Source organism: Cervus elaphus, chromosome 9, assembly GCF_910594005.1.
Source record: "Cervus elaphus chromosome 9, mCerEla1.1, whole genome shotgun sequence".
Taxonomy (NCBI): Eukaryota; Metazoa; Chordata; class Mammalia; order Artiodactyla; family Cervidae; genus Cervus; species Cervus elaphus.
In genome coordinates, this window is record NC_057823.1 from 19,368,441 (window position 1) to 19,393,892 (window position 25,452).

Consider the following 25,452-nt stretch of genomic DNA (forward strand, 5'->3'; position numbering starts at 1 on the left):
GTCCTCTGATAATAAGACTCGCTTCACAGGTGCCAAGGTCATACTGACTTGCCTCAAACGAGCTGGTCTGTTCTGAGACCTTGAAGAAATGTCTCCCTGAATTGTTTAACATTCTTTGTTCTGACAAGATACAAAACTGTGCTGAAAACCCTGCTTCTTTGGAGCAGTTTCACAGAGTAACCTGGAAAGCAGGCTTCTGGGCTAGCCCTCAGTCTGGCTCAAATAAAACTCTTTTCTTAATATCGTTTTTGTTTTTTTTTTTTTTTGCATGAGACATTACCCATTGAAAGTGTACCATTCCATGCTGTTTACTATATTCACAGAGTCCCTCCACCACCACCACCATCTAATTTCAGAGCAAAAAGAAATCTATACCGTTCCTTTCACCCTCATCCCCATTCTCCCCTCCTCCCAGCCTATAGTGACAGCTGATTTTACTTTCTGTTTCTGTGGGTTTGCCTGTTCTCAAAAAACAAGGCTTCTCTGTGACACAATAAGTCACCCTACTGTATGGAAGAATAGAAAAATGGGATGAAGTCAAGGCCCCATGGGCACAGGTGTCTGGGGAGTAGGGAGAAGAGATGAAGGCTCTCCCCTGCTCTAGGCAGCCTGAGTCCTGCCTGTGGGAAGCCAGGGTCCACCTTGAGGTGCAGCAAGAAAGGAGCCAGGAGGAGGAGGAGAAAAGGCCCTTCAGGGAGAAAGCCAGGGTGCTGGCTGAGGGGCCTGGAGGGGGAGAAGGTGAACCTTCAAGGGGGCTGGCTAAGGTCAAGGCTGGGTCTGTCCACCTGCACCCATCCACCTCTCACCCCCATCCAAGCAGTTAGTTGAAGGTATCGTTGTTTCCTGCCCAGCTCTTTGATTCAGATCCTTTTACTCCGGGCTCCCAACTTCCGCCAAGTGCATCCTGACATTGGAGAGAAGAGCTAGAAAAACTGGGGAGAAGAGAGGAGGGCAGGGCTGGAGGGAGAAGCCAGGAGGTGGAGTGAGGGAGGAGGAGGGAGGGCGGAGCGGCAGGGTGGGGTTCCATCTATAAAGGGTGAAGCCTGCTGGCCTGGCAGGCAGGAGAGCTCAGGTCCACTCCAGCAGGCACCAGCTCCAGGGACCCCATAGGCTTTGGTGAGTCCTTCCCGAAACCAGCAGCAGGTCCCTGCAGCACTTGTCCCCATCCCATGCCACCTGCCTCCCATGCAGGGGGCCCTGGCTTGAGATGGGGGTGCTCCCGGTACCTGCCGCTGTCCCTCTTGGGTCCTCATCATCCACCCACCTGTTCTCCCCAGCTAATCCTCTAGGTAGGTGTCAGAGGGGGAGGACCAGCTTGCACTATGAATCCGTGGCTCCTGGTCTGCCTGGTGGGCTGCTTCGTGGTTGCCTGGGCTCCCACTGTCCATGCTCAAGGTACTGACTCAGTTCATCCCTACCCCCACCTCTGGAGTCCCCTCTCCCCATCTTTCCTGTGCCTCCCGCTACCAATATGCTTCTCCCCTCCTCCAGAAACCTCCCCTGAGCCCATCAGCACTGAATCCATTCTCTGATGGACAGCTCCCCCAGCAGCCATGCAAAAACTCCCAGCATTTGTGCAAGCTCCTGGGGGGTGATGGTCCTCAGCCTCTCCTTCCAGAGCCCCTGGGTGCCTCCCCCACAGTCCATGACCCAAGGCATCCCTCCAAACTCCAGCCAGTCCAGAAACTATGGGGAGCAGATGGCAGCATGGCTGCTTCCCGCCCAGGACACATTGCAGTGACCTGAGCCTGCAAAGCCCCTAGGGGAGGGGGCGTTGAGATCAGAGCCTGGGAGCCCAATGAAAATGGGTCTCCATCTTGGCTTCCCCCACCCAGGCTACCTGTGTGGTCTGGCCTTTATGACCCCCAGTTTTTTCATCTGCAAAGTGGGGTTCCAAATTCCCACTGCAGAGATGGGACGTGAGGATTCAATTGGATACTCCTGGCCCAGTGCCTGGCAGCTACTATGATAACCATTACTGCTATTAACGAATTTCTCTCCTCCTCTCCGGAGATTAGGCACTTGTGGATATTGGGGACCAAAGGTCATTCCGGATGCCCCCCCAGTGTTCCCTCAGCTCTGCCACTGTTTTCTCCATCCCCGTGGGCCTGAGGAGGCAGCTGAGCCCCAGCAGGTGGCCAAGCAGAACCCCTGGCCAGGTGGAAGCCCCATGGCCCCACCCACCTGCCCCACCTGCCCCTCATTAGGTCTGAGAGGCCCTTAGCCCTGCCCCAGCAGACCTTAGCCTTTGCCCAGGATGGGGCTGGGCCTTCTTCTCATTGTCCTCTAATAAAAGGCCCATTTCAGGAGCCAGGCCCAACCTGGGCCCTTTGATCTTGGGGGCATAGTTGCCCCCAACCCCAGGAAGCTTCCTGCCTGGCACTGCAACACGGTCCATCTGACTCCACTGTTCCTTGCTTTCTGGGTCAAGGTGGGGATGGAGGGAGCCTTCAAGTCCTCCCAAGCCCCTCCCAGAAGTAAGATGTGGCCCCTGGAGGCAGGGATTGTCAGAGGGATGGACCCCAGAAGACGTTGAAGGCCCAGCACTGTTTCCATATTAGTTCATCCTCTGCTCATCCCACCCTCTCATCCTCCCTGATACTTCCGGCACCAGCACCTCCACCTCAAACCAGGCCCCTTCCCCTTCTCAGGCCATTGCACCCACTCCTTGCCCTCTGCACCGGAGCAGGAGTGGAAATGGCGTTGGTCAATTTATTTCGTGGTCTTGGACCCTTCCCAGCTGGGGCCTGCAGGGCCCTCTCTGACTCCTGCCAGCTGTCCTTGTCAAGGGCCCGAGATGAGCCCAGTGGCTACCTCACTGTCTGCGCTGTCCCTGGGCCTCCACAGTGCCTAGAAGGGTTGCAGTGTGTGCGCGTGGATAACCACTTCTGTGGGCATCCCTGCAGAGCGCATGCGCGGCTACACACCTCAGTGGGGGTGTCTCTGCGGGCATACCTAGCCGCACATGCGCGTAGGTGCCATGTCTGTGGACGGCCCGGCAGAGTGCATGCGCGGCCGTACATGCTCAGACTTGAGCCTGTGGGCGGCTGTGTGGTCGCAGGTGCCTTTGAGGACTGCTGCTTGGCCTACCACCCGCGGGCCAGGCTGTCCGTGCTGCGGCATGCCCAGAGTTACCATCGCCAGGATGTGAGCGGGAGCTGCAACCTACCTGCTGTGATGTGAGTGGGACCGCGGGGGAATCGGCGGGGGAATTGGTGGAGGCCGTCACACAGCTTTCCTCTCCACTTACATCCTCACCTGGGCATCCCCATCCCTGCAGATTCTTCTTACCTCAGAAAAACAAGATGGTGTGCGGGAGGCCAGGGGCCAGGTGGGTTGTGGCTGGGATGAAGATTTTGGATGCCCGGAAAAAGAGCCAGTCAAAGCACCTGGAGAAGCATCACGGCACTCGGAGAAACTTCCAAGGTGGGTGAGACCCCAGGCCAGCATCTAAGAAGTCCATCCTCCCAGCTGCGGCCCCTGAACTTCTCAACCCTCGAAGGAGGGGACGACAACCAAGTCCCTGACAGCTACCTCCACCCCAGGGAGAGGCAGGGGCGGGTGAGTGGGAGGCTGAAGGAATGTGCAGCGTTTTAAGTCAAGACACTTTCAATAGCTAGAGATGGTAAATTCAAGAAAACAGGAAACTCACGGCTCAAATAACCAGCCAACATGAGGCCTCAGGTTGGGGTGGATCCAGGTGCTCAAAAGGTATAGGCGGCACTCTTTTTCTATTTCTCTTGCCTTCTGACAGTCCCTCACTCTGGGGTGAGGAAATCGAGCTCTGGAACCTCAACACTTCCATTGTCGAGGTTCAGGGTCTCCACCAGAAACAGCAAGAGGAAAACTTCCCTCCTGTCAACTGCTAATCCAGGTCGACTCTCGGTCACGTGACCACCCCTCTCCTCGGGCCTCCCTCCCACCCCAACTCCGCCCCATCACTGCTGCAGAGGAATGAGGGCTCTCTGATCAGCCTCATAGATTCACATGGGCGGGTCCTAGGGGGCTGATCATCACCCTGCCCCTGTCCAGAGGGGCTTCGGCAGGGTAATGAAATGCCAGGTATGTGAACCAAAAGCTGCAGGGCCCCCCCCACCTCACTCCACTCCAGTCCTCCTCACCTGCCAACCCCTCTGATCCCTCCGGCAGGACCGTGAGCCCACACCACTCCAGGATCTGCCCACACGAGGTGGGCCGGGCCTCTCTCTGCCACAGCCATCACTCTGCGGCCTTGGCTGCCCCAGCCCCTCTGTCCTCCTGGGCAAATCTCAACCCCTGTACCTGAGGCTGTGCCCGGCCTCTCCCTGTCACCCCTGCCACCTCCTGCCCCTCCAGCAACTGGAACCAGGGAGCCCTGTTACTTCAAGCCCTGCGCCTGCTCCAGGCACCAGTCACGCCTGCCTGGGTAACCATTCTCGGAAAGAACCTGCCTGCAGGGACACACCTACCTGCATCCCTCTGGGTCCCTGCAGAGCTTCAGTTCTCTCCCAGGACGTGCTTCCAAAACTTTTAAATAAACCAAAGATGGGACGCCATGCTTGTCTCCATCACCTTTCATTATGGGGTGTGAACCTCCAGCCTGTGTTGAAACCCACATGATGCCCTCGGACCACAGGATCTATGCTCTTAGGCTGGGAGGGCCAAGCACTGGTTTGAGTGGCTGAGGCTCTGTATGAGTCCCGCCTTGTGCTTCCCAGTGGCGGCCTTGAGCAGATCACCCTTTCTTCGTTTCTCACCACTGGGGTCACCATGCTTGCTCTGCCCAGACCCCTGGGCTGTAGTGAGACTGGGTGATGGACAGAGAGGTTCTCTGCAAGCTCTGATGGGACCCAGAGGCTCCTGACAAGTCAGGTGGGCCAGGACCGGAATAAGTACAGAGCCTTGTAGCCAGGCACTAGTGACTACTCTCCAGGGGAAGGCAGAGCCACACACCGGGGCCCTGGAAATCTCACCCAGGCTCGAGCCACCCAACTGTGCAGCCTCCGTTTCCACCATGACAGAGAATGTTCCAGATGAGACCCAAATGTACCATCCCTAGAGGACAATAAGTGGTCGGGGGCCAGGGTGCAGACTCGGCGGAATGTCCTGGTCCCACTACACTCTGTGGGTGCCCGGAGCAGGTTCCACAACTTCTGAAGCCTTGGTTTCCCTTCTGTAAAACGGAGGTGGTAACACTGCCTGCCTCATACAAGTTCATGGGAACTAAATATGCTATCATTTGTTACACATCAAAGCACCCGCACAAGCTTAACCTTAACACGATGAGTCCATTGAGCTTGGCCATCAAATTCAGTAGATCCAGCCCAACCTGGCATGGTTCCCTGACTTTGAACTCGGTTCTTCTATTTGTACCTTGGTGTTGCCTTGGTCAGGTTGCTCAATCACTCTCAGCCTCAGTTTTCCTATCTGTAAAATGGGGATGAGAGTAACAGTACTTATTCCACAGGTTTATATATGTAACAGGGAAGAAACTTTTGTATCCTATTTCAAGTTAATCACTAAAGGGATGTTGCCTATAAGCTTAAATTATACATAATGGCCCATCTCTGGGAACCCTGCTTCCCAGGTAATGAGCACAAAGCTAAAACACCTTTGATTAGCTTACAGGAGGCATCCAGGCCAGGCCCACCTGTGAACGACTGCAGGAAGGAAGAAATTAACACATCCCCTCCCCTCTGGAGGCTGACCAGAACCAGGAAATTGGTTTAACTTCACACCCTCCCCTTTTAGTATAAAAGAAGCCTTGATTCAACTCAGGCAAGACTTTCCTTTGGGGCACAAGTCCACCATCTTCTCAGTTTGTTGGCTCTCTGAATAAAGTCGCTGTTCTTTGCCCCAACATCTCATCTCCCGATTTATCGACCTGTCGTGCAGTGAGCAGTGTGCGAGCTTGGACTCAGTAAGAAAGACCGAATGGGTCAGTAATTGTAAAATACTTAGAATGGTGCCTGGTATAGTATGTCGTCTGGGCTCATGAATCATTATTATCAGTGATGGTAAACCCTCGAGGGAACCCGTGGTTAGCACTGCAGCCTGACTTTGTGCCAGAACTCCCAGGTCTGAAGTTGGCACAACCTACCTGCACCCTCGGATGATGCCCCAAGATGCCGGGTTGGTCTTCACCCATCTCACCTACACCCTTCCTCCTCAGAACCCGGGGCAGAAGCTCATGCTTCCCAAAGCTGCTGTCCTCCTGGTCCCTTCCTCGTAAGCCCTGCCTGGCCCTGCCTAGAACAGCCTTTACTGCCAGAACTTGCCAAAGGACGTGCTTAACCCAAAATAACTTTATTGTCTCTGCTTCTGATATGAAAGTATCCTCAGAACCTTAGCTCAGCTCCCCGTGGGAATGATGAGCATGGTTGCACATCAGTGACTGAGCTGGGGCCCCGCGTGCTCTTCTGCTGGGAGAGACGAGCCTTAGGCCCACTCCAGCCACCCATTCCCATGGCCTCCCAACCCCCTGAAGTGCAGAAGTGTCAGCCTGAGATTGTCCAGATACAGTGAAACCCAGGGCCCTCCTGGACCCTGGCTGTAGAAGTGGAGGGGGCAGACAGCTGCGGCTGCCAGCTGTCTCCAGAAAACAGTGTTGGGGTCCCTCGGGTAGAGGCCGGGCTCGCTTGAGGTCAGAGGATAGCACTTCACTCTTCCTGAGTTTTGGGGTTCCACCTGTTTGGCCATTGCTGCAGGGGATCGAACCCTCCCGCCTTCCAAATCTCCCACCTCTGGAGAGGAGGACCACAGGGGGACCCTGGGGCCCACTGAGTCCAGGGCTTGTCACTAGGGTCTCCCGGTGGGGGGGTGGGTCATAGCAAACAGAGTGACATCAGTTTCCCCAAAACCCTGTGGAAGGAGGCAGGAGTGGGGCAGTGCCCAGGTGGTGAGTCTGAAAATCAGGCTGCAGGGGGTGCCTGGGGCCAGGTGGGAGGTGTGGGAACCCCCGGATTACAGTAGCTGCAACTGCACCTTCAGCCGCAGGGCTCGGCCCCCCGGCCGCCCCTCTGGCTGGGTGCCCCAGGGCTCGGCCACACTCACAACCTCCAACTGGTAGGTGCCAGGCCCTGGCTTCCGGCGTCCCAGCTGCAGGGAGCTGAGACCATGAAGGTGATGCATGCGGAAGAAGCCTCGTTGGTTGCCGCGGGCAATGACGTAGCGGATGCGGCCCCCCAGACTCTCCAGTGCTGGCCTCAGCTCTAGGATGTGCTGGGCCTGGCCCAGACAGGAGAGGTTCAGTCCCAAGGTCAGTGGAGCCTCCGTGTCAAGGCTGGCCAGGCTCGCCTGGGGAGAAAGACCAGGTGGATGATGGAAGGGGCTTGGAGAAATCAGAATGCCGGGGTATGGGGGGAGGCACGGGGCCAAGAGGAGACTTTCAGCCAGTCTCTAAAGTGGAGTAAAAAAGGGACCACTCAATGCCCTTGACTCCTGTCTAGCCCTCCACCCACAAGGCCAATGGTCAGCTTGGGCTGTAGACAGAGGGTGAAGGTGAAGACTGGTTCCCAAGTGGAAAGCAAAGAGGGGGAGCCAGGCTGACTTCAGACCCCTTGTTTTGACCGAGGGACCCTACTTGGATCCCTGCCAGTCTGGATGGAAGAAATAGAGGATTCCCCGTCAGATACCCAGACCAAAGAATTGATGCTTTCCAACTGTGGTGATGGAAAAGACTCTTGAGAGTCCCTTGGACTGCAAGGAGATCAAACCAGTCAATCCTAAGGGAAATCAACCCATGAATACTCATTGGAAGAAGTGATGCTGAAGCTGAAGCTCCAATACTTTGGCCACCTGATGTGAAGAGCCGACTCATTGGGAAAGACTCTGATGCTGGGAAATATTGAGGGCAAAAGAAGAAGAGTACAACAGAGGATGATAGTTGGATGGCATCACTGACTCAATGGACATGAGTTTGAGCAAACTCCGGGAGATAGTGAAGGACAGGGAAGCCCGGCATGGTGCAGTTCATGGGGTTACAGAGAGTCAGATACGATTTGACAACTGAACAGCAACCCAGACCAGGAGGCAGTCAGACGGCATCAGGCCCCAAAACGCTAAGGTCACTCAAAGGTGGTCTGGGGTGGCTAGAGTTACGACCATGGGCATTGCAGCAAGAGCCAGCCCCAGACACACAGTGACAGAAGCACAGAGGAGCCAGACAGAGGAGCTGCCCAGTATCGCTCCAGTTCCGGAGGCCCGCCGCACTTCCTGCATCTGGGCTCTCTGAGAGCCCTGCTGTGTGCAGATGACAAAACCCTCTTTATCTGAGCTCTTCTGAATGCTTCCTGGCCCTGGCAGCCAGACAGGACCCCTGAATAAGCCAGCAAACCTCAATGGCAGGCTGACCCTGGCTGGGTGATGCATCCAATCCCACAGGAGGTTATCTGTGTTTTCGTCTCCTTTGCTCTGGGCAGAGCTGTTTGTTCTGCCTAATTTACATGCTGATGGGGGTGTTTTGCTGTTGCCTGAAAGTGAAAGCTATTTCTGTCCGTGCCCCCCCTTCCCCTGCCTTTCAGTTCCAGAGATTTAGCCCTTCACCAGTAATGCCGCTAGACATGCACTCTTAGTGACACCTGCTGGCAGTCCATGGGTATTGCAAGCAAAACCACAAGACCCAGCCTGCTTCTGCCTAGATCTGCTTGGGTCCATGCTAGGAGCCCTGACAACCACTCCAGTCACTCTTACTGAGTTTCAAGGACTGGTGAAACAGTGGCAAACCTGAGACACTGGGCCTTATCCCTGTGAAGCTTACAAAAATAATGGCAACAAAGGCAATATACCCACATGGTTTTTCCCAGAAAGGGGAAAACAACAACTAGAAGGAAAAGAAAAGCAAAAGAAGTGCTTAGAGCAGCACATGTATCCAGCAGGTGCTCAACAAATGCTTAGCTTTCAGATGCCTTAGAGGGGATGGTGGCAAGACTGGCCAGACGTGGCCTCAGGGACTGTTGAGCTGAAGGACAAGCAAGCTGAATCTTTGACAAAAACATCCTCCCCACACAAGCTGGTGGGGTCAGGGCCATGGCGGGAGTGGCCCCAGGGGACAAAGGGGCTAAACTGCAGAACTGCTCTGCTGTTCTTGAGAGTGTAGTGGGGAGGGGGGAGAGACCCTTGCAATTTCCAGAGACAAGGAGAGTTCAGGAGGCCTGGGCATAGTTCCAGGAGCATCATGGATACTGGAAAGAGGTGCAGAGGCAGAGGGTCTGAAGGAGGGGGAGGGAAGAAGGGGTTAAGCTGGCTGTTTTGAGGGTTACTGGTGCTTAAACCCAGAGGGACTCTGAGAGGGGGCTGTCCCAGCCAGGTGGCAGGTGACAAGTCCCAGGGCATAGGCAGGTGTGGGAGCTCAAGGTATCTCTCCTGCCTCCAAGTGCCATGGAAAGGATCCCCAGGAGGCATCACACCCAAGGTCTGTGTGAGAGGGGTCTGACTTGTCACTGGGAGCAAGTTGGGGTGTTTGGGGGGCCTGTGTCCCCCAGAGAGCTCCCAAGGGGAATCCTCGGGCTGAGAAAGTACAGGAAGATGTAGGCAGGCACCATGACACGGGGGATAGCTGTGACCTAGAGAGTGTGCTCCTCATCTCTGCCCATCCCCTGGCTGCTCCCCACGCCCAGTGCACCCCCCCTGGCACCTGGTGGTCCCTACGGGCACTGCGCCGTGGCCGGTCACGAGAGGGCTGGCCGTTGATCTTGCATTCGTAGCAGGCTTCGGGCGAGAGCGGCTCCCCCTCATCTGGGGCATCCTGGGGTCCCGGGCTGAAGCCCAGGCCAGAGACACAGTGCCTAGGCCAGGACAGGGGTCGCGTGAGTCAGGCTGGTGGGACCTCCCCAGCCACCCCACTGGCCTACACTCCACTTGGAGCCACACTGCCCATGGGGACAAAGGTGAGTGTGCCAGTGAGACTTTGCGTGCACCTACATGTGTGTGTGCAGACCTTGACTTACGTGGGTGTGGGTGTGAACCTGCATGCACCCTGTCAACATGGGCTTGCACACATGTGCACACGAGGATACAGGCATGCACAAGGGTACCCAGGCATGTTGGCATAGGTGTGAGCCCCGTGCACACTCGGGTATATTAGCACTGAGCACATGAAGGTGTACAGGTCAATGACACACTACAGTGGGTGTGAGCTTGTGTGTGCACATCCACAGGTGGTGTTGGGCCTCCACACCGCTTCTCAGCGTACAGGTATATACATGCCTGCATGTGGGCCCGTGAGTGTGTGTGCACTCCCAGGGCATGGGGGGCTCTGGGTTCACTCCACTCAAGCCCCTCACCCTTGCCCAGCCCGGAAGTAGCCTCGAGGGCAGCCGCACAGGAAGCCACCGGGGGTGTTGGCACAGCTGTAGCTGCAGGGGCCCCTCCGAGCCGCACACTCGTCCACGTCCTGGCAGCCCCTGAGGGCCTGGTCAAAGTCAAAGCCCGAGGGGCAGACGCAGCGGAAGCCGCCCAGCGTGTTGTGGCAGGAGGCACTGCCGCAGGCTGAGGGTGACAGGACACACTCGTTCTCATCTGTGGATGGGGAGGGGGAGAGAGGGTGGGAGGTGCGGGGCAGGGAGGCCACCTTCGGATCTCCTGAGCCCTCCGCCTGCATTGCTCCTGTCCCCATGAAGCAACTCCTTCTTCAAGGCCAAGACCAATGTCAAAACCTCCATCGGGGGCTTCCCTGGTGGGTCAGTGGTAAAGAATTTGCCTGCCAATGCAGGGGATACAGGTTCGATCCCTGATCCAGGAAGATCCCATATATGGCTGACCCACTAAGCCCGTGTGCCACGACTACTGAGCCCATGCGCTGCAAGTACTGAGGCCTGCAGGCCTTAGAGCCCATGCTCTGCAACAAGAGAAGCCACTGAAACGAGAACCCACTCACTGCAACTAGAGAAAAGCCCGCACAGCAATGAAGACCCATCACAGCCATAAATAAATAAATAAAGCTATTAAGAAAACAAACCTCCATCAAACTCCCTGTGAGTCCTTGGACTAGGTCTGTCGGCCCCTATACTTCACCTCCCCACCCCGGATCCCGTGATTCTCCTTTGAAGCATTTCTCCAAACTTCCCAGGAATCCTAGGGACTTCCTGGTGGACCGGTGGTTAAGACTCTATGCTTCCACTACAGAGGCATGGGTGTGATCCCTGGTTGGGGAACTAAGATCCCACATGCTGTGCAGTGTGGCCGGGGCGGGGGCGGGGGGGGGGGGAAGAAAAGAAAAAACCTGGAAAACAAAAAACTTCCCAGGAATTCCTAAATGGTGGGATGTTCTTGGAACAAAATTTCTCCCATTGGCACTACTGTAGTTTGAGACCATTTCATTCTGTTTTGGGGGGCTGTCCACCCACTAAAAGCCAGGAGCACCCAGCGCCCAGTTGTGACCATCAAAAGTATCTCCAAGACACTTCAAAATGGCACCTGGTTGAGAACCACTGGCGTAATCGATCCCTGTCTCCCCCTCGAGACTGGACAACGAGTGGTCAGCAATGAAGTCTGATCTCAGCTCACTTCTGCATCCACCGGGCCTGAATGAGGCAGGTCCTGGGCAAACCATTGCCAAAGGAATGAATAAGTAAGTACGCAGAGCAGGAGACAGGCTGGGAAACAGGGACTGGCCAACAAGGCGATGACCTGTGGGCTCCCAGGGGACAACAAACACATGAGACAGGGCAAAAGATGGAGAACTTGGCCTAGGACCCACCAGGAGGGGCAGGAGGAGGGGCCAGAGAGAAGGCAGCGCTGGAGGCAGTGGCAGAGAGAAAGCCGAGTCACAGTAGATGGAGAGTCCGGGAGGGGCAGACAGTGATACCCAGAGCAGAGGCGGCGGAAGGCAAAGGCCAAGGAAAGGTGATGGAGAGGTCGCAGGAGAGTGGTTCCCATGTGGGTAGAATGCGAAGACTAGACTGCAGGGGAGAAAGAAGAGGAGAGCTGAGGATGAGGCTGTCATCAGGAGCAGCAAAGAACACTGTGCAGCGAGGAAGGCCGGAGAGAAGGCAGAAGACTAGTCCCTCAAACTCAGGGCATCTGCAACAGGTATGACAAAAGATGTAGCATACACATACTTATTCCCATTGCCACATTCATGGCAGACATCACTAATCAATCCCAGCACACTTTCTCAGTGATCCTAGGCACATCTCAGACTCTCCGCTCAATCTAGACTACCACTCCCTGAGAAATGACCACCACTCTGCCACACTGGCTCTGCAGACCCCTGACTCCCTAGCCTCCGCAGCAGCAGGGAACTCAACTAACTTCTAGACCAGCCCATTGGACCTTTAGGTAGTCTTGCTTATCACAGCATCCTGCCCTTGGAGTGGTTCCCAGTCACCAAGTTTGGACAGATTCTGATTGGGGGTCAGCTTCCTCCCAGGCCCCCCCCACTCACCTACACACTGGCTCCACTGGGAGTGTGGGGTGAAGCCCTGGGGGCAGCTGCAGCGATAGCCCCCCAGCTCGTTCTGACAGCCATGCTTGCAGCGATGAGGCCCACTGCATTCATCCACGTCTGTGAGATGGAGAAAGAGGACAAGAGGCTGGCCAGGCAGCGCCCAGGGCCACCCCTGAGGTCTAGACCTCACTTCCAAGCCCAGCTCTACCTTTGCAGCCATGACCGGAGCTGTCCAGGGTGAAGCCTTGATAGCACTCACAGCTGAAGCTGCCTGGGGCATTGTGGCAGCGCCCCCGGGTACCACATGGGCCAGGCTGGGCCAAGCACTCGTCATTGTCTGCAGAGGACAGGCAGGGCCACCTGGTGGTAGGGGCACCATGATGCCAGGCCCACCACCTGATCAGCTGTTCCAGACACACTTTAACCTCTCCGAGGCCTCAGTTTCCCCCACTGTGAAAGGAGGTCCAGAACACTGCCCACTTCACAGAAACGTCACAAACATTTGAGATCACACAGAAATAGGACTTCGTTTGACTCTCTACCACCTAAACGCTGCGTGACTTAGGGCAACTGGCTTACCCTCTCTGTGCCTCAGTTTCACCAGCTGTAGTGTAGAGATGATAATATCTACCTCATTGTGTTTATGAGAATTAAATTAACCTAATCACATGAAGCACTGGGACAGTGCTCAACATAAAATTAACAAAGACCCTTTTCCTTCTCTGGGAAAATGACCTGGGGTAACCACTGCACCCTGTCCTCATGGAAACCTGACAATTGTGGGATATCAGCCAGAGTCATGGACTGACTGTGTGTGGGCTCCCATCCACCTCCACCACTACCACCAAATCCCCATGTTGAAACCCTAACCCCAAAGTGATGGTATTAGAAGGCAAGACCTTTGTGTGGTGATTAGGGTTAGATAAGTTCATGAGGGTGGGGATCGGTGCCCTCACGATGGGATTGGTGCCCTTGTAAGAGACATCAGAGAGATTACTTCTGTTCTTTCTCCCCAACGCGAGGAAGGCAGCTGTTTGCAAGCCAGGAAGAGAGCCTCACCACAACCTGACCTTAATCTCAGATTTCCAGCTTCCAGAGCCAGCAATAAGTGTCTGTTTTTAAAGCCACCCAGTCTATGATACTTTGTCATGGCAGCCTGAGCCAAGACAACCTGGTTACCAGGCGACATTGCCATGGTGGTCATGACCCACAATGGTAAAGTGCACTGGGACTAGGATCGTGCAGAATGAGCCACACATTTCTTAGGGGAATCCTAATCTGGGCTTCCTTGAGTTTGGAGATTCTTTTATTATTCAAAAAAGTTTTTTTAATTAAAAAAATATTTGTTTTGGCCACACCACACAGCATGTGGAATCTTAAGTTCCTCAATCAAAGACTGAACCCATACCTCATGTGGTGGAAGCACAGAGTCTGAAGCACTGGACTGCCAGGAAAGTCCTTACTTTTTAATTTTTTAAAATTTATCTTATTCAAATGAAGTTAATTTACAATGCTGTGTTGGCTTCTTGTATATAGCAAAGTAATTCAGTTATATATATACATATATTTTTTTCATATTCTTTTCCATTGTGGCTTATTATAGGATATTGAATACCCTATGCTATACAGGCAGAGAAGGCCATGGCAACCCACTCCAGTACTCTTGCCTGGAAAATCCCATGGGCAGAGAAGCCTGGTGGGCTGCAATGGGGTCACGAAGAGTCGGACACGACTGAGCGACTTCACTTTCACTTTTCACTTTCATGCATTGGAGAAGGAAATGGCAGCCCACTCCAGTGTTCTTGCCTGGAGAATCCCAGGGATGGCAGAGCCTGGTGGGCTGCCGTCTATGGGGTCGCACAGGGTCGGACACGACTGAAGCGATTTAGCAGCAGCAGCAGCAGCGTGCTATACAGTAGGACCTTGATGTCTATCTACTCTCTGTACTAAACTTGCATTTGCTAATCCCAAACTCCCCATCAATCTCTCCCCCACCTCATCCTCCTTGGGAACCACGAATCTGTTCTCTATGTTTGAGAGCCTGTTTCTATTTTGTAGATAGATTCACTTGTGCCATATTTTAGATTCTGCATGTTAAGTGATATGATATAGTATATGTCTTTCTCTGTCTGACTTCACTTAGCATGACAATCTCTAGGTCCATTCATGTTGCTGCAAATGGCATTATTTCATTCTTTTTTATGGCTGAGCAGTATTCCACTATATATATATATATGTGTGTGTGTGTGTGTATATATATATAGCACACATCTTCTTCATCGAGTATGAAGATTCTCGACACCAGGAACATCCCTGTGGGAACCTAAAAGCTCTCCTGGGTACAGGAGGAATTGGGTCTTCTAAGCCTTCGTGTGCACATGTGTACAGCTGCCCACACACAGATGCCACATTAAACGTGCTCACCTCAGGAAGGAGGGAAAGTGACTGAACAACAACGGAAAAAGGGGAATACCTGTCATTTCATGGCTGGAAATGCTCACTCCTTTACCAGATATGCACATGGTTCATCTCCTTCAAACCTTTGCTCAAATTTCCTCTTTCAGTGAGGCTTGTCATTAATTCTGTTTTAAAATTGCAGGCCTCCTAGTGACTCCTCTTATGGGTGTGTTTATCCAAAGAAAATGAAAACACTAACTCGAAAAGATATCCACAGCCCCATGATCACTGCAGCATTATTCAGAATAGCCAAGACCTGAAACAACCTAAGTGTCCAAAGACAGATGAAAAAAGAAAAATGTGTTACATACGTACAATGGAATATTATTCAGCTATAAAAAAGGAGATCCTGCTGTTTATGACAACATGGTTGGTTGACCTTGAGAGTATCTTGCTAAGACGAAATCAGTTGGACAGAAAAAGACAAATGCCATATGATCCCACTTATATATGGAATCTAAAAACAAAATAAGAAAGCCAAGCTCATAGACAGAGAACAAATTCGTGGTTGTTAGAGAGGGGTTTTGGGGGGGTGAGTGAAAGGCATTAAGGGGGTCATAGGTACAAATTTCCAGTTAAAAATAAATAAGTCATGGGATGTAGTGTACAGCATGGTGACTGTGGTTAGTAACACTACAATGAATGAAATAATGCTGTTTGCAGTAACACGGTTGGACCTAGAGATTGTCATACTAGGTGAAGTAAGTCAGACTGAGAAACACAAGTATCATATGATATCACTTATATATGAAATCTAAAAAGATGATGTATAGGAATTTATTTATAAAACAGAAACAGACTCACAGACACAGTAAAAAAAATTTATGGTTACCAAAGAGGAAAAGGCGAGGGGGAGGGATGAATTAGTAGGAGTTTGGGATTAATATACACACACTACTATATATAAAATAGATAACCAACAAGGACCTACTAAATATTCACCAGGAACTCTACTAGTATTCTGTAATAACCTACATGGGAAAAGAATATGAAAAAGAATAGATATGTGTATACGGACACATATGCTGCACATGTGCTGGCTCAGTGGTAAGGAATCCACCTGCCAATGCAGGAGATGCAGGTTCAACCCCTGGGTTGGGACAGAAACAGCAGAAGGAAATGGCAACCCACCCTAGTACTCTTGCCTGGGAAGTTCTTTTTTTTTTTTTTGGAAGTTCTATGGACAGAGGAGCTTGGTGGGCTATAATCCATGAGGTCACAAAAGAGTTGGACACAACTTAGTGACTTAACCCCCCTATGTATAACTGAATCATGTCCTGTACCCTCGGGGTCTAGAACAAGATGAAGCAAACTGCTTCTGTAAAGGACCAGATAGGAAATATCATTTACCCTGTTGCAACTACTAGGCTTTGCTGTTGTAGCAAAAGCAGCCACAGACCATATGTAAATGAATGGGCATGGCTTTTGTGCCAATAAAACTTTATTGACAAAAGCAAGCAGGGGGCTGGGCTTGAGCTGGTGGCTGGAGTCTGCTGATTTCTGGTCTAGAGCACTGCCTAGTTTAGTATCTGTTAGCTGAGATCATGGGAGCCCAAACAAAGCCACCTGTGACTGGGCTCGGCCCTTGGGGGAGATCTGGTTCTCCCAGGTCACAAGACACTAAAAAGTGACGGGTGTGGACTGTATAAGCCCCTTGGCTTTTAGGAGCACCCTGGAGAAGCCCTAAGGGATAGACTCAGCAGGTCAGAGGTGAGGGTAGGTGTCCTGGGCCAAGGTCAGAGAGACTCCTGAGGGTGGCCTCCTAGGTCCCTTGGGTGAGGAAGAAGACAGGTCCAAGACACCACCAGGATGTAAACAGCGACAGAACAAGGACTTTGATCACCCCTGTGTCCCTGACATCTGGCCCACACTGCCTTTGCTTCTTATCTGGTGAAGGTTGGGGTCATGCTGCCAAGGAGGGCTGAGGGGACTCACCAAAGCAGGCCTGGTGGCGCTGGGTGAAGCCAGGGGGACAGCGGCAGGTGAAGCCACCGATGGTGTTGACGCAGAAAAACTGGCAGTTGTGCTGCCTGGAGGAGCACTCATCCAGGTCTGTGACACAGAGGGTCCCGGTGGGCTCAGGGCAGGGCCTGCCAGGGCTGGGGGCTTCCCAGGGGAGACGCCCTGGAGACAGAAGCTGACCCCATGCAGTGGAGGGGGAGCCCCTGGGGAGGACAGGGACAGAGCCCCACGGGGCGTGGGTGTGGGAAGGGGGATGTCACCTCGGCAGACCCTGCCGTTCTCCTCCAGCAGGTAGCCACGGGGGCAGGCGCACAGGAAGCTGCCCTCGGTGTTCTTGCAGAGGAAGGGACATGGCGTGGGGGCCTGGCTGCACTCATCCACGTCTAGAGGGGACACAGCGCTCAGGAGGGTCAGACAGACATTCCTGGGGGCTCAGGGGCAGAGGTCTCCACCCAGGCCCAGTTGAGGCCTCTTTCCCAGACCCTAGACAACCAGAATCTGTGGGCTTACCCAAGGAACTGGCTTTTTTTTTTTTTCTGCAAAAAGCCAGAGAGTAAATATATTTGGCTTTGTGGTCTTAATTCCAACTACTCAACTCTGCCTTTGTAGCAGGAAAAACAGCCACAGAGGGTGAGGAGACAGACAGGCACCGCTGTGTGACAATAAAACTTTATTAACAAAACAAGCCGAGGGCTGGATTCAGCCTTTGGGCAGGAGATTGCTGACCCTGATTTAGATGAACCCCTGCTACACAATGTAATTGAAAATCTTAGGATGCACCTAAGGATGCAAATAACAGGAGGAAAGCAGCCCAAACAGGGTGGGGTGGAGGAAAGAAAGCCACTTTGCTTTCTGGACTTGGTTTTCTCATGGAAGTGTGTACCAGGTGCCGTAAGGAGAGGCAAAGGGGAGGGGCGGGGGGCTCACCTAGGCAGGCTGTGGCAGTGGTGTCAGGTGCGTACCCGGCCTGGCAGTGGCAACGGAAGGAGCCAAGGCTATTGATGCATTCACCGTGAGGGCACAGGTGAGGGAGCACACGGCACTCATCCACATCTGGGGACAAGCAGGGCTTGGCTGGGGCTACCCACCTCGTTCACCAGGACACACCACCTCCCTCGGGTCCACCAGCACTCTCCTGGGAGGTAAGGCCAGCCCTTGCTTCCCCCGCCCTGCACCCCAGAGCTGGGGAGCCAGCCCCTGTGATCCCCACACTCAGGCTTATGAAGCTCCTCCTACTGGACGCTGAGAACCCTCAGGGTGGGGGACACACAGCCTCACCAGCAACACCTCATCAGGACACCCCAGACACATACATGGAAGCTGAGACGGACATGCCAGTCACCGGCTCAGACGCTTCTACAGAATCACAAGGACACACATTCATGGGTTCCTCTAGGTCAGACACGCACACTGGCTCACACACATGCCCATCCTCACAGATGCTTACCCGAATCCTGAACCAGCTCACTCCTTCTCATCCACTTTCTGGTGTGAACTCCCCACCCAGCCCCCACCCTCACCAGCACACACACACACACATGCTAACAAGCTCGCACACACAACACACCAGCTCACATGTTCATCCAGCTTGCACTCATAGGAGATGCACACCAGCTCACACGCTCTCACACTCTAAGAACAAACCCAAAACAAACGACACACACACATACATACACACACAGTTTGGTTCACACACTTGCTCACCCATCCACCCAAGTTCACGCACACACACCCCCAGAGCGACGAATGGGCTGTGGTTCACACTGTTCCACCCACCCGCCGGCACAGAGATGCATGCACACTGGTTCACACACACTAACACGGCCGCAGCACAGGCACACGATAGTGAACACTACCCACCTCGGCCGTCGGCAGTGTAGCCCGAGCCGTGGGGGCACAACTTCCGGTGGGCGGACGTGCCGGGCAGCGGACAGTGCTCGCAGCCGGGGCCCCAGCCGCGGCCGCCCCCGCAGCAGCACTCGGCCCTGGTGACGGCCTCGCCCCTGCTAGACTGAGTCTGGCACGTGGCCTGCGGCACCTCAGAGAAGCAGGGCCCCTGCCGGATGTCTGGGGAGAACAGGTGGAGATGACGGGCGGGAGGAACAAGCCACTCATCCAGGTTCCCCTTCCCCAAGGGCATCCGCGATGCTGAGAATCCACGAGGAGGTTCCAGCATCTCCTACACGACTGCACATGTCCACTGGGTGGCGGCTTCTAAACTGCGGTCGCCTAGCACTATGTTGTTCCCCCCCACCCCGCTTTGGGTGCATTACGCAGCATGGAAGATCTTACTTCCCCGACCAGGGATCAAACCTTAGCTCCCTGCAGTGGAAGCGTGGAGTCTTAACCAGGAGACCACCAGGGAAGTCTGCCCGCCCCCTTCTCGCCCTGGCCTAGCGCTGTGAAACGCCCTCTGGCGGCTGTGGCTGGACTGTGGCAGAACCTAGACTCCAAATCCGAGGGGTACCCTCTGGTCTGCAGATATGGGCGGCTTCCTGAGGTCAAAGGGCAGCATCTCTCTGGCCGCAGGGAGAATGGATGGTCAAGGGGTAGCATAGAGGCAAAAGGTCGTGGCCTCCAGGACAGACAGTGGGGCCAGAGCAGAGAGGTGATGTCCACGGAGGTGAGGAGGGGGTCATCCGATTACTTGGGGAGGCTGGCTTGGGGGTCTGGGTGGGAAGCAGGGCATCGCTGAGATGGGGTTCGGGGAGCAGGTACTGAACTTGTTCTAGGGTGAGCTGCATCTGGGGGTCGTGGAGGCTGGGGTGGTGCAGGAGGCAGCTGGATACACACGCTTGGCCTGAAACTGAGGGGTGGCAATTGTGCTCCAGGAGCAGAGAGTGTGGAGAGAGAAGGCGACAAGGACACTGGGGACCAGGACAGATAAGTCACCCGGACACCTGGTACCACTGGGGTGCCCTCCAGGTTTAGCCCCATGAAGTGGTGAACTTGGGGAGGGCCTCTTCCTGGGTGTGATGATGGACAGGGTAGCAGGGACATGTTCTCACCTTTCGGGGGGTGGTGACTGAAGGGGTGAAGGGAAGCTGGGGGCGTGTGATGAACACATGTGTCTGGACTGGCTGGGTACCCCCTCGGTCGCTCCGACCCTGTCCCCGCCTCGGTGAGCTCCCAGGTGGGGGTGCCACACTGGGGCTTTGTCACACTCACCCTGGCACTCGGTGAGGCTGGGGCTGGGCTGGTAGCCCTCGTCACAGTCGCAGTGGAAGCTGCCCACGGTGTTGACGCAGTGGCCGTTGGCACAGGGGCTGGGCTGGGCACGGCATTCATCATCATCTGAGGCAGGAGGGATAAGGCAGGCCGGCGGGGAGGCAGGGAGGCCAGGGTCCCCCAAGCTGGCCTCCACCTCCAGGGCCCATGTCTGCCCTCCACCTCCAGGGTCCATGTCCGCCTGCCCGCGTGCCCTCTGGCTTTGAACTCTCCTGTCTATGGTGGGATGGGGTGGGGAAGCCCTTCTGTACCTGTGCAGCCCTCCCCGGAGCCCGGCTGGGGCCTCATGCCTGGGGGGCAGATGCAGGCGAAGGTGCCAATGAGGTTCTTGCACAGCATGCCCCAGGCGTGGCAGTCTTGCTCACCGTCTGCACACTCGTCCACATCTGTGGGCGACCATGGATCGATGGTGCTCATGGCTCAACTCCAGGCTGTGAAAATCTGGACTCTCCCACCCTTCAGTGGCCTCCCAGAGAGGGAGGTCCCGGAAGCACTGCCGAGTGCCCGTTCCTCCCCCACCTGTCCCAGACTTCCTGGGAAGTCAAGTGGGAGGGGATGGTCAGGACTGCCCCAAACACCTGCATCCCCTGCCCACCTCAGGGTCTCTGAATCTGTGTGACCTTCACCATGGTCCCTGGAACGCTGACCCTGAAACAGCCCTTGAGGGACCAAGTCCCAGGCCAGGGTTTCTACCCTCTACACTATGGACATTTGGGACTCAAAAATTCTTTGTGATGGGAGGCCATTCTGTCCAGTGGAGGATACTGAACAGCAACCTTGGCCACTTGATGCCTGTAGCAACCCCTACCTCTACTCAACTGTGACAATAAAAAGTGTCTCCAGACATTTCCACATGTCCCCAGGGGGAGAAGGGAACAGTCACTGTCCCCACTGTGCTAGCCCATTCAGAGCATGTCCAGTCACCACCAGAGAGGCCTCCAGAGCCACAGTCCTGTTGTTAGACTGAGGAGATGCTCCCATTTCATAAAAATAAAAGCAGAACCATCCCTCACAAAAGAGCACCCATTGCACCCTCACATGTCTCAGCTCTCCCGTCACTTTATGACTTAGTACTCATTCCCACTCTTGGAGGCACAGCTCTTATGTCTTCATTTTCTTTTGGGACCAAGGTATGGACAGCCCCAGCGCCTTGTCCATCCACCGCCTGCCTGTGTGGGTCCTACCTCGGCACATGGCCCCATCCTCTCGTAACGCATAGCCGACTGGGCAGGTGCACATGTAGGAGCCCTTGGTGTTGTGGCAGCGGAAGGCGCAGAGCAGGGGGTTCAGGGAGCACTCATCAATGTCTGGAAAGGCCAGTGGAGGTGCTGGGTGGGTGGGGTCGGCCTGCAGGACCTCCTCTCCCTTTCTCAGGTCAGCCCTCCCTCAGCCTCTGTTTCACAGCCCCGGGTCTGGGCAGGCCGAGACTTACCCTCGCAGGTCATCATGGGACCAGGTTCGAAGCCATCTGCACAGGCACATTCGAAGCCTCCTATGACATTGGTGCAGGTACCTTCCCCACAGGGGTGCCCGATGGAGCACTCATCTGTGTCTGCAGTGGGGAGGTAAGGGAGTGGTCAGGGCCTTCAGGGAGCCCCCACCCTTGACATGATCCTGTCTGCCTCCTGCTGAGTGTCTACAGACTGGACAGGGCTAGATCTGCTGCACCTTGAGGGCTGGACTCAGGGCAGAGGCATGCGGTAAGTGAATAAGTGAATATGTGAATGAGGGACTTCCTGGTGGCCTGGTGGCTAAGATTCTGTGCTCCCAATGCAGGAGACCAGGGTTCCATGCCTGGTCAGGGAACTAGATCCCACATGCTGCAACTGAGTTCACATGCTAAAACTAAAGATCCCGCATGCTGCAACGAAGAGTTCACACACCATAACTAAGATCCCGCGTGCTGCAACTAAGACTTGATGCAGCCAATTAAATAAATATTAAAAACAAATAATAAAAGCTTTAAAAATAGGTGAATGAGTAAACGAGGAAGTAAATGAATGAGCAAGTAAGCTAGTGAATGAATGAGCAAGAGAGTAAGTAAATGAATGAGCGAGTAAATGAATGAATAAGTGTGAGAATGTGTGAATAAATGAATAAGTGAATAGGTGAAAGAGTGAGTAAATGAATAACTCTGCAAATGCATGAATGAATGAGTGAATGAGTAAATGAATAAGTGAATGAGGGAGTAAACTTTGGTGAGATGGACAGGTGGGTGGACAAAGTGATAGTGGCTGAGAGGCAGGGTGTTCCCTTGGGTGGCATGTGCCCTCCCCAGCTCCTTCCTTTCCTGGGAAGCAAGCTGGGGTGGGCTAGTCCCTCACCCACGCAGCTGACACCCGTGAAGTCCAGGCTGTAACCAAAGGGACACTCGCAGCGGAATGAGCCATCGGTGTTGACGCAAAGGCCATTAGTGCAGACGCCAGGGGTCTCCGCACACTCGTTTACATCTGCAAGCGGCAGGGGTTGCAGTCCTCTGTCACGCCCTGGCCACAATCAGGGTCTCTTCCTTCCCTTCAAGGAAGTGGGGGGTTGTCCAGGGCCACCCATGGGTCAAAGAGGGAACCTGAGACTGGGGAACCAGGGCAGAGCTCAGACAGGGCTGGGCAGGAATGCAGGAGGCTGCGGTGGCCTCGGGGGGTCTCAGCACGTGGGTGAGAAGCTCACCTTCCCTGGAGTCATCTGGGCCTGGGACTGCCCCGTGGCCAAAGGGACACAGCTCCTGAAAGGCGACTGGACAGCAAGAGGGGAAGGGAGGTGAGGGTCTGTGGCCGGGTGCACTCTCCGGCATCCCCTTGTGTGTGGGGAAGGCTGGAGGAAGAATGGAAGGACAGCAGACAGGGGAGGGGCGGGGCGCACGGAGGGGGCAGGCAGGAAGGACCAGGGGAGACCGGGCGGGGGGCCCTCACCACTGCCTTCTTGGGGACACAGCTCGCAGGGGTCATTCCAGCCCTCGCCAGGCCTCTGGCTACAACAGCACCGGGCCTTGGTGGTGTTGAAAGCTTTGGGTACTGAGCACTTTCCGGCCTCGAAATGGGTGAAGCAGAAACTCTGCCGTGTGTCTGTGGGGGTGATTCCCCAGAGAAACTGCTAGAAGCGCCAGCCACCCCCAGTTCTTGTGAATGGGGTGGGCCTGACCCTACCAGCAGCCAATCAGAACAGTTCAGGATCACGCCGTGGTGATTGGTTCAGGAACGAACACGTGACCCACCCTGGGCCAATGAGGGTCAGTCCTGGGGCTTTTGCTGAGAATCTGAGAATCCTTTCCAGCAACACCCCGCATTCACAGCTGTGGCAGAATGGGCAACCTAGCCATGTAATTCTTGGGTCAGAATCCCCTTCTTGGAGAGGCAAAGCAGCTCATTCCAAAGAGCCAGAGGACCCCAGACTTCAGACCCCACATTCTCATTACTGACGCCCATTCCTAGCCTGAGCCTTCACTGACACGATACGGCTCTACAGACAGACGGAGGGGTTTGGCTCACCACTGGCTCCCAGAATGACAAATACTGGGTGAGTTGCCCTAACCCGGGAGAGAAGAGACAGCTTCACACCGGACAAGGCTCCTGGAGACCCACACAAGAAACTGCAGGTCCCCTTTCTGGGTGATGTAGCTCTTCCCCCGCCCCACCTCCCTCCTCTTCCCTCATCCCGGGTGCTCCCTGGCTCCAGACTCACCAAAGCAACGGTGCCCGTTGTCAGACAGGACAAAGTCAGGTGGGCAGAGGCAATCAAAGCTTCCGGCGCTGTTGGTACAGGAGCCAAAAAGGCACAGGTTGGGCTCTTCGGAGCACTCGTCGATGTCTGGAGGGGCAGGGACACGAAGTGAGGGGGGGATGCAGCAGGCCCTCCACTGGTGGGGCAGCGTCAGCCGCTGGGAGGGGCAGATGGGGTGGGGGTCCAGCCCGGGAGGATGCAGGGACTGTTGCGGGGCGGGGTCCCCAGGGCTCAGGATGGGCCAGAGCACCAGGCAGGCAGTGTGTGTGTGTGTGTCTTTCATAGAAGGTGTCTCCAGGGTGGAGGTCATGGTCAGGAAAAGTTCATCATTAGAGACTAAATGTGTACAGAGCTAACCAAGACTGGTCCCCTGGAGAAGGGAATGGTAACCTACTGGGTTACCGTGGGAAATCCCATGGGAAATCCCATGGGAAATCCCATGGACAAGGGAGCTACAGTTCATGGGTTTGAAAAGAGTCAGACATGCCTGAGTGACTAAACCACCATCAACCAAGACTGGGTAACATTAGCCTACGGTGGATGGAGTTAGCTCACATTATACTAGACTAGTCCATCTGCTCAGGCCAGACTGGCCCAGGTTAGCCCAGGTCACACAAGCCTAATCCAAGTGAATGAGTGGTGGTCAGGCCAGACTGCTCCAGGCATGGAATATACAAGTCACCCAGGTGTGGAATAATACTGGAGCTCAGGTCAGACCAGTCCTCGACCACCAGTCATCGACTGAGGAATTCCACGTTTGGGCCAGTGAGACCCACACCCATGCCCACTTCATGGGATTCATGAGGAAGCCTGGGGGCCCCAGAGAGAGAAAGCCCTGAGCCAAGAGAGCATCTTAATAACAATAAAAGTGTATAGAGCTGCATTGAGCACTGTGCTAAGGGCATCTTGCGTGTGTGAGTGATTCGGTTTTATTTTTTAATTTTTGGCTGCACCACAGGCATGTGAGATCCTAGCTCCCTGACCAGGGTTCGAACCCATGTCCCCCGAGTTGGAAGCGAGGAGTCTATACAACTGGACTACCAAGGAAGTCCCCTAAATGTGTCTTTTCACTCACCACCAGTCCAGCTGGCATTCCCATTTTACAGATGGAGGAATAGAGGCCCAGAGGTGCCCACCCCCTGGCCCCAGAGCTGGGAGGTGAGGCCAGATACTCACCGACACAATGGTCGCTCTGCACCTGGAAGCCGGGGGGACAAATGCAGCGGAAGGAGCCCTCGAGGTTCTGGCAAGTGCCTGGCAGGCAGGTTCCCGGAAGGCTGAGACACTCGTTGGTGTCTGTGGAGAGGAGGAGGAGGGGTCTCAGCACTAGCTGGGGGGCAGGGACTCACCCGGGACTGAGACCAGCACCTATGGTCACAGCTTAATGGCCAAAGGCCCCCAGACAAGCCCTCCTGGACCCAGAGGAAGGGCTGAGCCTTGGGAAAACAAAGACATCTGGAGAAGAGTATTCTGGGTCCTGGTGGGGGTTATAAGTGGAGCCAGGTGTTGTCCAGGGGAAGGGGGAGTGAAGTTCCTAATCTCAAGCCACTTTCAGACCCCTTTCATGCTTTCCACATCATCCACGCAGCTCCTCTATTATTCTATACATCATAAAACTTGGATTTTCAAGACAGTCATTCTCTAAACCACAAACCTGGTGAAAATGTGGGTGTGATGTGCTGGTTCTCTCTTTTTATACCTTAAAATAAATGTATGGTTAT

At 54.5% G+C, this 25,452-nt stretch overlaps 2 protein-coding genes across 3 annotated transcripts in view; one reads left to right on the forward strand and one right to left on the reverse strand.

Annotated features, from left to right (window-relative positions):
- Positions 1–1,024: 1,024 nt before the first annotated feature.
- On the forward strand, positions 1,025–5,824 carry CCL25 (C-C motif chemokine ligand 25). Of its 2 annotated transcripts, XM_043911719.1 has the most exons (6): positions 1,025–1,116; positions 1,278–1,395; positions 3,062–3,179; positions 3,281–3,426; positions 3,755–3,874; positions 4,150–4,534. In XM_043911719.1, the coding sequence occupies exons 2-6, from the start codon at positions 1,323–1,325 to the stop codon at positions 4,155–4,157; spliced, it is 465 nt and encodes a 154-aa protein (XP_043767654.1). In that variant the 5' UTR covers positions 1,025–1,116; positions 1,278–1,322; the 3' UTR covers positions 4,158–4,534. The 2 variants fall into 2 exon arrangements, with proteins under 2 accessions (XP_043767654.1, XP_043767655.1); XM_043911720.1 differs by lacking the exons at positions 3,755–3,874; positions 4,150–4,534 and adding an exon at positions 5,608–5,824.
- Positions 5,825–6,268: 444 nt separating this feature from the next.
- Positions 6,269–25,452, reverse strand: part of FBN3 (fibrillin 3) — a 68,029-nt gene continuing 48,845 nt past the window's right edge. Inside the window, 18 exon segments of the mRNA XM_043911721.1 lie at positions 6,269–7,275; positions 9,614–9,764; positions 10,263–10,497; positions 12,365–12,484; positions 12,576–12,704; positions 16,760–16,876; positions 17,047–17,169; positions 17,714–17,839; positions 18,647–18,853; positions 19,955–20,080; positions 20,266–20,400; positions 21,199–21,321; positions 21,447–21,566; positions 22,339–22,464; positions 22,682–22,747; positions 22,924–23,076; positions 23,693–23,818; positions 24,908–25,027. Coding sequence (XP_043767656.1) covers positions 6,943–7,275; positions 9,614–9,764; positions 10,263–10,497; positions 12,365–12,484; positions 12,576–12,704; positions 16,760–16,876; positions 17,047–17,169; positions 17,714–17,839; positions 18,647–18,853; positions 19,955–20,080; positions 20,266–20,400; positions 21,199–21,321; positions 21,447–21,566; positions 22,339–22,464; positions 22,682–22,747; positions 22,924–23,076; positions 23,693–23,818; positions 24,908–25,027 — 2,636 coding nt within the window. The 3' untranslated portion in view covers positions 6,269–6,942.